This window comes from Canis lupus, chromosome 11 (genome assembly GCF_048164855.1).
Source record: "Canis lupus baileyi chromosome 11, mCanLup2.hap1, whole genome shotgun sequence".
Taxonomy (NCBI): Eukaryota; Metazoa; Chordata; class Mammalia; order Carnivora; family Canidae; genus Canis; species Canis lupus.
The window spans coordinates 11,083,908-11,096,957 of NC_132848.1; the positions used below are offsets into that span (position 1 = coordinate 11,083,908).

General features: G+C 39.1%; 1 protein-coding gene across 15 annotated transcripts in view; it reads right to left on the reverse strand.

The window, feature by feature from the left end:
- GRIP1 (glutamate receptor interacting protein 1) overlaps positions 1 to 13,050 on the reverse strand; it is a 658,587-nt gene that overhangs the window by 219,453 nt on the left and 426,084 nt on the right. For 5 of the 15 annotated variants that reach the window (XM_072843157.1, XM_072843155.1, XM_072843167.1 and 2 more), the window contains exons 1-3: positions 9,462 to 9,513; positions 9,011 to 9,087; positions 8,147 to 8,446 (exon numbers count right to left, since the gene is read on the reverse strand). The exons of 3 other annotated variants lie outside the window; for them this stretch is intronic. In XM_072843157.1, coding sequence (XP_072699258.1) covers positions 8,147 to 8,429 — 283 coding nt within the window. In that variant the 5' untranslated portion in view covers positions 8,430 to 8,446; positions 9,011 to 9,087; positions 9,462 to 9,513. Of the gene's footprint in view, positions 1 to 8,146; positions 8,447 to 9,010; positions 9,088 to 9,461; positions 9,514 to 13,050 lie in introns of those variants that run through there. 7 more of the 15 variants (XM_072843162.1, XM_072843161.1, XM_072843163.1 and 4 more) reach the window with 4 other exon arrangements.

Genomic DNA, 13,050 nt, shown 5'->3' on the forward strand with positions numbered 1-13,050 from the left:
AATAGAAACTACAAAGAAAAACAGCTGAATAAATAAACTGAAAAACACAGGATGGTATTACCTCTGGGGAGATAAAGAACAATGACATCCTTGAGGGGAGTGGGGCTTCACTTGGTCATCAAATATTCTATATTGATGAGTGGTAGGCATGTGGATGCCTTACTATTCCTGAAAACATGTATATCCCTTCTGCATACTCTTTATTTTACATATATAGAATATTTATTAACAATTAAATAAATGAGGGGCACTCTGGTGGCTCAGTAAGTTAAGCATTTGACTTCAGCTCAGGTCATGATCTCAGGGTCCTGGGATCAAGCCCTGGGTTGAGCTCCCTGCTGAGTGGGGAGTATGCTTATCCCTTTCCCTGCTTGTGATCTCTCTTTCTCTCTCACAAATAGATACATAAAATCTTTCAAAAAAACATTTAAATAAATGGGATTAATGGCAATATATAATACCAAAGGTATATAGCTTAACTACCTTTGATCCATGTTGGTCCAAAAATTTTGGTAGTAATTTTATATCTCTTCCCTTGCTAGGTTCTTATGCTTTTTTTCCCCCTTAATTTACAAAAGATGATAAAGAGTTAAAGAAAGTAATTGTGCTCAATTTAAAGATCTCAGCTTTTCATTTTATCCATTAAAAAACTGAGCATCCTGGGACCCAATTTTCCATTAAGACCACAGAATCCTCTACTGATCTCACAGCCCTGCTGGTCTTGCTTAGGCTCATTAGACAACTTCCCGGCACAAGTGTCTATCATATGATAATGCAAGAGAGAGAGAAATGGAAGGTCATAAATAAATAGAGTATAAAACTTCAAGTTTCAGGGCATAGCTTGGACAGATAACAAAGCAAGCAAAATTCTGATTTAATAAATTACTTGAACTGCTAGAAGAGTTGGCTGCATAAATCACAATTTTACCAGAAGTGCAGCACAATCTAATGGACTGTGAACAGCACATACAGTCTTCTGTATGTTGTCAATCAAGATTCCACATCATATATGTAAAGTTCAAGGGCCACTTAGAGATATGCCATAGGCTAAAGCCACCAATCGTCAAAAGCAACTTTCCCCCTTCCAGGTGAGAATGTCATTGTCTGGTGTTTTGCTTTTGTTTTTGTTATGGCTGGAGGTAGGAGTGAAGTGTTAGAAGAATGAGAAGAATAAGTGCAAAGAATTAAAAAAAAAAAGAATGTTGACACCACTAAGAAATGCTATATTTTACATTTTATCCCACCAGGGTAGATAGATTATTCTGGGGGCACTGACAATGTGACATAGAACTGTTTTAGGTGTGTATTCACATTTACCATTTTATTTAATCCTTAATATATCCTCCTTGATAGGAATTTCTTTTCCCATTTTATAAATTAAGAGAGAGACAGAGAGAGAAAGAGATTAAAGAATTTTCCCAGGGTTACAGTGCGGGTAAGTGAGAGTGTTGGAATGCAGACCTAGTTCTTACTCAAAGTATGGTACTTTGGGCACTATATTATTTCTTTATGACTGTCTTAAAAATAGTTTTTCAAAATGACAGCAAATAGGTGAAGAGGATTAAGAGGTACAAACTTCCAGTTATAAATAAGCCATAGGATGAAATGCACACCGTAGGGAATATAGTCAATAGTGTTGTAATAGCTTTGTATGGTGTCCGAGATGGCAACTAGACTCACCCTGTAGAGCACTGTGTAAAATAAAGAATTGTTAGATCATCATGTACCTGAAACTAATAGAACATTGTAAGTCAACTACAATAAAAAATAATTAGCAAAAAAATGACAGTAAATATAAGTCAAGAACTAATCAGCCAGACGCTTCTCTTCTCCCTCCTATTTAAAGGCTTGTCCTATGTTTTTGGCTATATTCCTGCTCATTAATTAGTTACTAAGAGGAACCATGGATATAAAATATGAAACCAAGTTTGTCAGTTTTGACCCTTCTTTAAAATTCAGATCATTGTGTTTAAGATGAGGCTTAAGATTTTTTTTTCTTTTTTCTTTTTTGTCTCAGCTTGATATCTCACAGTTTTATTTATGGCACACGTAAAGTGAGTGTGGTACTGTGTTGGCCCAGAGTGGGAACTTTGGAACGAGCGTCCCTGGGTATAAATCCAGAGGTGAAAGCTCCAGCTCTGTGCCCTTGGGCATCTTACATAACCTCTCTGTGTCTTAGTATTGTCGTAAAAGGAGGATAATATCCACAGTATGGTTTTGAGAATTAAATAATGTAATGCCTATAAAGTATTTAATAGTTCCTGATAGATAACAAGAGCTTAATAAATATTGGCACTACTATTAGCAGCAAATATGCATACACACGTATGTATGCATCACAAATACTAATAAACGTTAAGTGTTACTATTATGCTATATTAATAGCACAGCATATTACTATTTTTTTTAAAGATTTTATTTATTAATTCATAAAAGACAGAGAGAGAGGGGCAGAGACATAGGCAGAGGGAGAAGCAGACTCCATGCAGGGAGCCTGTGGGACTCGATCCCAGGAACCCCAGGATCACGCCCTGAGCCAAAGGCAGATACTCAACCACTGAGCCACCCAGGCATCCCAGCATATTACTATTAAGTATACTCAGGTGCCATGGGTGGGGGTAGGAGCCCAGAGGCAAAGGCATCTTGGCAGAAAAAGATTAGGAAGATCTTCTGGCAGAGGCCTGAGTTTAAGGTGGGTTTTGAAGGGTGAGCAGGATGTAGGAAGAAGGTATGTGTGCTGGGGAGTGAGGGTTTTGCAGGATAAGGAAATGGTGCCAGTGAAATCAGCTAGCACGAAATACACAATGTTCAGACAGATTGGTAGGGTAGGCCACCAGTGTCAAGGGACCGATCACAGTGTAGCAACAGGAGTGGAGATCACACGGAGGGGGACCCACAGGGATTGGACAGTACATGGGGAATGAGTCTTCCAGGCAGCTCGGTTGGGAAGACATTCATTGTTCCAGGAGTTAGAAAGAGCCATAGAAAAGACTGATAAATACTCCAGCATAAAATATCGACCGGAACTGTGGTCAAACTCTTATTTCATTTACAAAGTTTCCATTTTCTAGTATGAAAAGATTTCAAAGGCAAAAGTTGTAGAAAACATCTGCATCAAATGCCCTCGTTGCTATGTTTCTATTAAATACTGCCACACGTGAGAATGAGTGAAACCTATTTTCTCGAGACACATAAGGAGCTGGATGAATTTAGTCCAAGCACAGTTATTCTACTAGAATGAAAATTGAAGTTGAGACAAACTTGAAGGAAATAGGATTAAAACGATACTCTTCTTTCTATCCAACTTGGCTACTGGTAACATCTTGAATGCATGATGAGCCTTTCCACATGTCCATGCCTCTTTCTAGAATGCTCTCCTTTTTCTTCCTTTTGGTCTGCTATCTTCTAACTTGGCCTTCAAAATTTAATTGAAGGGTCATTTTTTCTGGGAGCCTTCTCAAATCCTCCAACCTGCTTTAAGTATCCATCCTTTTACTCCCAGATCTCATGCCATAGTCTCATCTTAGCAATTATACTATATCACACTGTACTACAATCATTGGTGTTACATTTATTTGCAAACTATGAAGTCATTGAAGGTAGGGAACCATGGTTATTCAGTACAGAGACTGTGCATGATTCTATACTCCTAATTATAAACATGTTACTTAGCACATACCTGGCACTAGAGAATTGCATGTTGTTCACTAATTACAACACCAGACAGGCATAGATTGAAAGAGAAATTTGTCCCCCTTAGAATAACAAGATGACTTAAAAAACAGATTTCTTATTTCTCTACCTGAAAAACTACAAATAGAAAACATGGCGAAATGCACCCAAAGGCACACAAGGTAGGAGAGAAGTCTCAGATAATGTCTCTCAAAGTTGCTTTGGGCAGTGGTATAAATATGAATTCTTTCTTTCTCGGGTCCATTGAAACTCTACTTTGGTTTCCAGATCAGTCCACCTCCAAATCAATAGTTATGATTTTTCATTATTGTAAAAGAAGAACAACTCTCTCAACCACAAAATAGGCTGTTACAGCATTGCTGGATCATTTTCTCCACATATGAGCATAAAAACGAAAAGAGGAGCATTCAAGGGATTAATGTTTCAAGTAAAAGCCATACAGGGTTTTGCCATAATCTTTCAAGAGAATCTCCTCTCTGGTTCTCCCAAAGCACATTTTCCATGCCAAGAAAAATCACTTGTATTTCAAGGCAAAAACAGACAAAATAGTGTCTTGGAAATAGTTTGTGAACCCCAGTGGGGGGAAAAGCTCCTTACAGAACAAGAACTGAAGAACATTATAGTGAGCTAGTGAAAAAAAATCCAATGTAGAGTATGAATAACTTTCTTTAAAGCAACCTTCAAATTTTAGTGCAATACCTAAGATATCCCGGAGGGGGCCAAGAATAAGAACACACAGTACGTAGACTCACATTTCCCTCATTTTAGATAAGTACAGCTGACCATAGAGCACAGAGAAACAGACAGAGGCAGCTCCCTGTAGTGAGTGCAAAGCTCTCTCTCTGCAGATGCTACCAATGCTCAGGAGCAACAGCTGCTGCGGGCTCTGCAAAAACCGTGTAGCACGAGACTGAGTCTGAGTGATAAGCCTAAATGACTCCAATCAAGTGAAGAAGCAGTGGACATAGGTATCTGAGAAGTTGACCCAAAGAAATCATCAGTTGAACAATTTTGTAAAGAAGTGAAAGGATCCCCAAGGGTGTTGCCATTATGAGCCATCCTCTCTCTCTCTCTCTCTCTCTCTCTCTCTCTCTCTCTCTTTCACTGTGGATGTATCTTGTAAGGTTCTTGGTGTTATCAACCCTGGCACTGTGTGGAACATGCTCATTTTGGTCCAGTGAATAAGGGAAATAAGGATCACTACTCTTTCTGGGCAAGTTAATCATAATCATAATAAAAAAAAGATGCAGAGGAGGACAATAGTTTCTCTAACAGACATGCTGTCAATTGAATGAGTAGCCCAGAATGAAAACAAAAAGAGTCCTAGGCACACACAACATGACCATAGCAGCAATGCTTCATTCACTGCTTCATTCCTCAATAAGAATGGACTGTGACCCTCAGTGCCAAGTTACAAGGGTAATTACAATGGTAAATAAGACATAGACTTAGGTGGCCCCATCAATCCAGTGAGAGAACAAACTAGTGAGCAGGTTCTTACAATACAGTGTTAACTGCCATCCTAGGGAACTTTCCAGGTGCTAAGGGAAGACACAACAGGAGCAACTAACCTGGACTTTGTGGGAAGAGGGAGGGAAGTGACATCTAAATTGAGGCCAAAAGAAGAGTTTATCAGGAAAAAAAAGGGGATGGGGAGGAAAGAACCCCAAGTTGAGGAAATAACATATGAAAAGTAGAGAGGCAACATGCACACTCCATGGGCTAGAAGCAGCTCCAGACAACTGGGAACAAGAGCCCCACTGGGAGGGCACACATATGTGCACATGCACAGTAGCAGCAGAGGAGAAACTGAAGCTACGTTGGTACGTAGGAGCCAAACCATCACTAGCCTTCAGAACATAATAGGGACTTTAAATCTTATTTTTAGGCTAGTAGAATGGAACCTGCAACACACAAATGACCGAAGCAGATTTGTGCTTAATAAAGATCCCTCTAGCTGCAGGATGGAGGGGACCATGCAGGGCCCAGGAGGGCAGGGAGGAATCTAAGTAATCCAAAGATCAACAACATTTGGAGATTGTTTAGAGTTATTTTATTTTATTGTATTTTTTTAGAGTAATTTTAAAGTCTGTTTGGAAGAGTAAGTGAATGGGAATAGACATGACTCCTCAGCTCTCCATCCTCTGTCCTAGCCAAGATGTTAAATTCACTGGAAAACTACTGTCATTAGAATAGAGTGGTGATGGTACAGAAATGGTGCAGACAGGTGATGAGAACAAAGACTCATGACATAAACCTAAATATATATTGGAATTCAGCTCATGATAAAGTGGCAAGTGGGATTGTTTTACAAAACAATTAAACGTTAACCGTACCTAACACCAGAATAAATTCTAGGTGAAATAAAGATTTAAATGTACAAAATAAAAGCAGGTAAAAGCCAATGCTAAGCAGGTCACAAAAGAAGAAAAGCAAATGATCAGTAAACACAGATACCAATTTTTACCCAGCAGATTGGCAAGGATGTAAGAAGATAATATTCCTGGATGGTGAGATTATAGGGAAAAAAGGGTGCTTCCCCTCCCTTGGAGAGAATATAAAATTGCTATGTCCTTTCTGGAAGACAGTTGAGTAGTATAACTCAAACCCTTAAAAATGTGCATGTTGTTTGATCCAGAAGCCCCATGCCTAGGAACTTATCCTAAGGAAGTAACTGGACGGCTACCTAAACATGTATGTACAATGGTGGCAATTGCAACATTTTGAATGGATATTAGTGACAACTAAAATGCCCGACAGAGACAATGAAGTCCCATAGAACCATTTAATGTAAAGATCAGAACTATTTTAATGATATGAAAAGATATTCTCAACTTATTGACAAGTGAATAAATAAGATTATGGAACAGAATGGATAGTACGATTCTATCATACGTATTTGTTTCGAAAAAGGGGGAGGTTTATATATAGAACTATTGACAGTTTTCTCCATTGAGATTATAATTGATTTCCATTTTCTCATGTCTTTTCTGAAATGCTATTGCCATAACTACTTTAATAATCAGAAAAAAAAGAAAACCCTCTATTTCCCTCTACAAAGAAGTGTCAAGAATAATACTGCTGGGGGAGTTAACAACCCAAAAGGATGCAGGAAAGAGCAAGTGCCTGTATCACATTCCAAATCATTAACAAGTAGCACTTATACAGTCTCTTCTCTGGATTCAAGGAGAAAAACAGACACAGAAAGACTTTCTGCACTGAACCTTAAAAAAAGGGTGAAAATCCTCATCAGAAAAACCAGCAATATTACTGACTCAGTTACAATATATTTTGCATTTCAATTGCTTGGATAATATAGACACTTGAACCACACTTTCACACTCAATCCCCAGTATGATGCTTGCCCATTGACCAGACCATGTCAAATATTCTATAATACGACTTAGGTTAAAGAATCATAGTTTTCTCTTGTGTAGGACTATGTCACGTTTGCACGAATTCTCATGTCACTTTATGTTTTTCACTTATGAAAAAATAACAAGCTGTTGGATGTACTCTAACCTTGCCCACGTTAATAGGGCAAATGTTGTTCTCATAACAATGCAAAATCCATGACAATACAGGTCACTTTACTTTTGTAATGTATAGCTTCCCATTTTTAGTGAAGGAATAGGCATCCTTACTATTAGTATATTATTATTCCTACTCATACAGATAAGAGAAGTTACTATCAGAGGAGGTTATATCCCCAAGGGCTTCATGGTCAATCAGTCACAAATGCAGATTTTTATCCAGTTTTGTTTTCATGGTGGTATTTTTTTTTCAGCTTCTACAAATAAGACTTTTTAAATGAGAAACACTGGCATTGAACAATTTTTTTTCTGTAATCTACATAGCGTAGAATTTTAAAATCATAAGAGTTCATAAATTTCAGTCTACTGATCTTATTGAGAAAGAAAGTAAAGCCCAGGGAGAGTAAGTGACTTTTCTCTTATCTTAACTCATTAGCAGAATGGGAACCAGACCTCAAGTCACCTCCCTCCATTACAGTGCTGATTGTGCTACAGAGAGAACCTGAGGACCCGAGAGCCATGACAATTTACAGAGCATTCCACATACATTTAGTTCCCACAATAACCCTGCGAGGTGTTCCTACTGTTATTCTCATTTTGGAGAATTTAAGTGCCTTTGTAATACTTTTAGTCACATAGTCCAAGGCTTTATAGCCAAGGCCAGAGCTTTTCCACTCTGAAATCAAGGCTGGGGGGTGTTTTCTGTAATTAATCTCAATTCAAAGGGATCCATTGCTAAAAAAGTTTTGGAACTTAAAATTATATAACAATATTCTAAAAAGATTCACAGAATGTAAGACAATTATTTTCCAAAAAAAAAAAAAAAAAAAAAGAGAAGTCTTTTAGATCATAGATCTTCTCAAAGCATCAGCTTTCTATAGATAATTGAAAATTGAACTCAGAGAATAATGAAAGCTTACCACTGTTTAGTTTAGCAAGAAATTCGAGAGGGCTCTGATCCGGGTTAACCTTTGTATCATTAATATCAGGCAGCTTACAGCTTAAATAAAAATCGTCAATGTAAGCATCTAGGGCTTCAGAGGCAGAGAAATAAGACTTTTCTTTATATTGGATGGAACCATCAATATTAAAGGAGATGCTGTTGAAGACTAAAGTTGCTGGAAGAGAAGGTTCAGAAGCGCTAAAGTGATGTTTCTGAACTGACTTTGCCATGGCTTTCTCAAACTGGGCTGCAATGTCCATTCATCTTTCAAAACACTCTAAACGCAAAAAAAGGTAGACTCCAGTTAAATAGGAATGAGTGATGATACAGAAACCTTGCCAATCTTCACATCATGTGTATTTATTTTTTACAAATGCAACTGCTTTTATCCCCTTTTATGCCTTACGTATATTAAACTCTCAAGCAATGTTCACTGATTAACAGTTTTATTGACATGGCTTGAAATATAAGCTGTACTTTAGAAACAAAATAGGGAACTAGAAGTATGAGCCTTGCCAGGAAAAGCATAACATGGAGGTGCTACTTCCCTTTGGTTTTAGTTTTACTGGATTGGATGAGTAATTGTGGAGTGTTGAGATATTTTTATTTTCTACATTAAAAGAGGACAAGCCTCCAGAATCATGTCACAGTTTTTATTCCCTAACAACTGTTCCCACTCCATTGATGGGGCAAGGGAAGCCATGTATGGAGACAAGAAAACAGGAATAGAGGATCCTGGCACAGAAATTATGGCCAACTAGGAAACAAGAAGAAGTGAGTGCTGAAAGAAGTAGATTCGGGGAGGGGGGGATATTGAATCCTCTAATCTTCTGGCACTGACCTTGGTGCAAGAGTTCAGCTGCCGTGAGCCTTTGTGGTCAGTCCCACCTTGTATCAACCGCTTCCTCTCCATAGCAACTATAAAAAATAGGTGCTATGAGTACTCTCATTTTCAAGATAAGAATATGGTGGCACTTGGAGATTAACTTGTTCGAAGGTACAGAATAGGGAAGTGAGAGCCAAGGTTGAACTCCAGTGCTTGGATCTGAGCTTGAACTTAACTACACTAGGCCACCAGCCCCACTGTCTCATGTGTGCTGGAATTGCCAGACCTGGGATCTCCAAACGTCAGCCCCAGGTAACACGTCAGAATTGTCTGCCAAGGTTGGGTGCCTGAGTCCTGTGGTCTCTCATTTCTCTAAAAAGCTCAAGAGTATTCATTGATACGTGTAAGGGGAAACACCATCTATTTGACAGCAATATCTAAGTAGTGCCAAAGAGAGGGTACTCACTTTTCAGTCCATTGAAATCCGAGCGGATATGTTGTATTTTCAGAATGTTACATTACATGACATCATAATGCCTAAAATTTCCATCTGTGGGATATTATTGAGTTTCCTCTAATGTAATAGAGTTATACAGAGGCCTCTAAGGACCTGAAGAAAACTAGGGATCATCTTCCCACAAAGATGCACAATGACAGATGCAAATACAATGGGTTCTAAGATTTTGGAAGCTCCTTCATGGTCCCTCTTCATCTGAACTCTAGATTAAGACTTGTTATCTAAAGGGAGTGTTAGATGTGGGAAGAAAGGAAAGGAAAGAAGGCTACCTAGGAAAAGAACAGTAATAAGATTCTTCCCAGGAATGAAAAAAACTAACCTGGCGTCACATACTCTTGGATGTATGATAAGAAGATATCTTTTGATATTTTAGAGGCTTTCCTCAAAAGGCACTTTCTCTGTAAATCACTATCATGGTCATCTTCCTCCTCCTCCTCCTTCTCTTGACTTGTCCATATGAATTTGTTACTAATACAGACAATGGGCTTTAGAACCAAGGAAGAAGCAGGTTAAACTCAGTTCTATCTTTTACTAGCTCTGTGCCTCTATCTCGTCTCTAATAAGTGTTTTCTTCATTTTAAATTCTGCTTAATACTTAGCTCATAGAGTGGCTGTGTTTGATCTTCTGCTGCTTTGTACCACAATGGTCACACCAGGAGTGAAATATTGAAATAGTTTCAAAACAGCTGGTGAAGGCTGCCGCCCTTCAGATGAGTCCCCTATCCTCCCCAAACCAGTGCCTCCTTGCTACCCCATTCCTGACCCACTTCACCCAGAAGCCCTCAGACCTTCCCATATCCAATGACTTAAGAGCTACTGCCTGGCTTTTTAGGACTATGCTCCACCTTTAGCTAATGTCCCTTCTCTCCGGCCAGTGCCCAGCCATACAGATTATTAAATGTGTTGAATATCATCCCCAAGAAGATATGGTTTGCAGTTTAAGTGTTAATGTTTTTCCTTTCCTCATCCTTAAGTGCTTTGCCTCACCCTATTCACATTAATCATAGTTTGACCTACATGGTAGCTGGGTTTGTGTCTAATTCGCTCTCTAAGCTCAAACAAAACAAGGAATGAATGGGTATCCCAGGCTTTCCAGCCCATGGCAGTTGCTCGATAAATGTGTGTTGAATGGAATTTCAGACAAAATGTTCCTTTTGCTGTGAAGCATTCCAGTGTGATTACTGCAGTTGTGAAAATTTTCTGAAAGATCAAGTCCTTTGGGTTTATTAGTAGCTGCTGAGAAGCAACAAAATAGGCAAACAGGATAATGTATTAAGTCAAGGATTTAATGAGAGAAGGGCTGAATGCACAGAGGGCAAGAAGTTGATGAGGGAGTTGGCGAGATTATCATCCATGGTGGCAATATTTTTGAGGTTCACTTGTAGCAAATCTTTAGTACCAGACTGTCCCCGTGTGCATCTACAGCTCAACGTCCCATTTTAACTGGAGATTTAAAGGCATTTTCTGTATTTTTAAAAAATATTTTATTTATTTATTAGAGACAGAGAGAGAGAGAGAGAGGCAGAGACACAGGAGAGGGAGAAGCAGGCTCTATGCAGGGAGCCTGACGTGGGACTCGATCCCGGGTCTCCAAGATCAGACCCTAGGCTGAAGGCGGTGCTAAACCGTTGAGCCACCTGGGCTGCCCCAAAGACAGTTTCTGTATTACCTAGTTGCATGAATAACACTATAAAGGAAACTTGATAATTACATATTTCTAAAACAATACAGATGGAAAAAAAATCAATGTATAAAACATGTTGATAGTCCTGGTAAGTGAACACTATAAACGTAAATTTATTTTGTGGCTTCCATTTTATCATACACACGGCAATGTGCAAATTCATCCTCTTGGTTTTTCACCTATTTTTTATTCCTAGAGGCTAAGCAAAGAAAGGAATGGATACTCTTGTAGTTTAAAAGTAAGATGACCATATGCAATAACGAAGAGAAGAAAAAAAAATCAGTAATTTCCTAACTATAAATCAAGTAAAATGCAGATTGTCTGGATATTTTCCCCTGGCAATTTCATGTTTGAAGTTGGTCCAGCTCCATTCTCTTTGATAGTATTTAAAAAAAATGTATTCAATCTATAAAACCCCAGAATATGCCCATCTACCAGGAGGGAACAGATTCCTGAAGAATATGATAGATTTTTGGTAGGACTAGAGAAAATCACGAGCTCTGTCTTCCTTATCACTTCAGGTTATGTCAGACTCAGTCAAAGGAGCTGAGTCCCTCGATCCTGGGCAGGGAGAAAGGTTCACAGATTTGCACAAAGTTCAGTTTCCCTCTCTCATTCAATTCAATTAAACACACAGTTACTGATTTCCAATGTGCAAGGAACCATGCTAAGCACTGCATAGGGATACAGTGATGGACTAGACTTTATTTCCCTCACAAGAAGCTTACAGTCCAGTAGGAAAGATAAAAGCAGCATATAAATGAGTGCAATCCAAGAAAGGGCACGCCAGTGCCATCAAGCACCCCCAAGGGGGCTGGAACACAGAGAAGAGAGAAATTACTCCTGTTCCATAGAATTGGAGGAGGATTCGTTTTAGACAGAATATTTAAACTAGGACTTGCAAAAGAGGGTAGGAGTCCAGACACACAGAAATGAGGAAATAGACATTCCAGGAAGAAAGAACCACATAATCAAAGACCGTGAACTAGAAAAAACCTACATGCAGCTATAGATGGAGGAATGTATGTGGTTTTCCTGGGTTGTCAGTGGGAGAGGAGGATGGAAATACTATATTCTCTACTGTGCAGCTAAAGTGGTGAGCTTCAGGGCCAGGTATTACATCTATTTTACAGAAAGGAAAACTGAGCCACAGAGAGAGAGCTTTCAGAGTGCTCCCAGGGAATGGATCTAATGAGTAATAGATCTGGGACTTAAAGCTTCAAAACTCATATTCTTTCTTTACATCCCCAGGTCCACCGTCTGGCTGTCTGCCCCCCAGAACAGCTGAGTCAACAAGCACAGGCTTGCCTGGCCACTCTTCCCCTCAGTGCTTTGTGGTTAACTCCAAATCCAAGCGAGAGTATCCCACCCCACCTGTGCAGCAATCAGAAATCTGTACCCCAGCTTAAGTCATTAATGGACTAATGCTTTCGAAAGTCTACTTGGGTCATCTGGCCAATGGGATACCTTACTAGTCAGAGTCCATCTATGCCAACTACATCTCAGGATGCTCGGGAGAGACAAGAAGTATCAGGGCAGAAATATTCCAAAGTCTTACGAGCTCTGTCCAAGAAATTTCGTAAGCCAATAAAACATGTTTTACTAGAGAGAGATGATCTGTCATACAGTCTGATTCTGATAAAGTTCTGAGTCCCCAAAGATCAAGCTATACACACGCTAGGCTTCAGAATTTGAATTTCAGTAGAATATAGTTGCTGCAATGCAACTTAAAGTTTCCCAGTCCAAAGGGCTTAATGGAAATACTTGGAGCATTACCTTAATCACCAGACACTGTGACAATACCTTGTACCTGTAATACCTTCTTTGAAGGATAGCTTACACACATGGTCACTA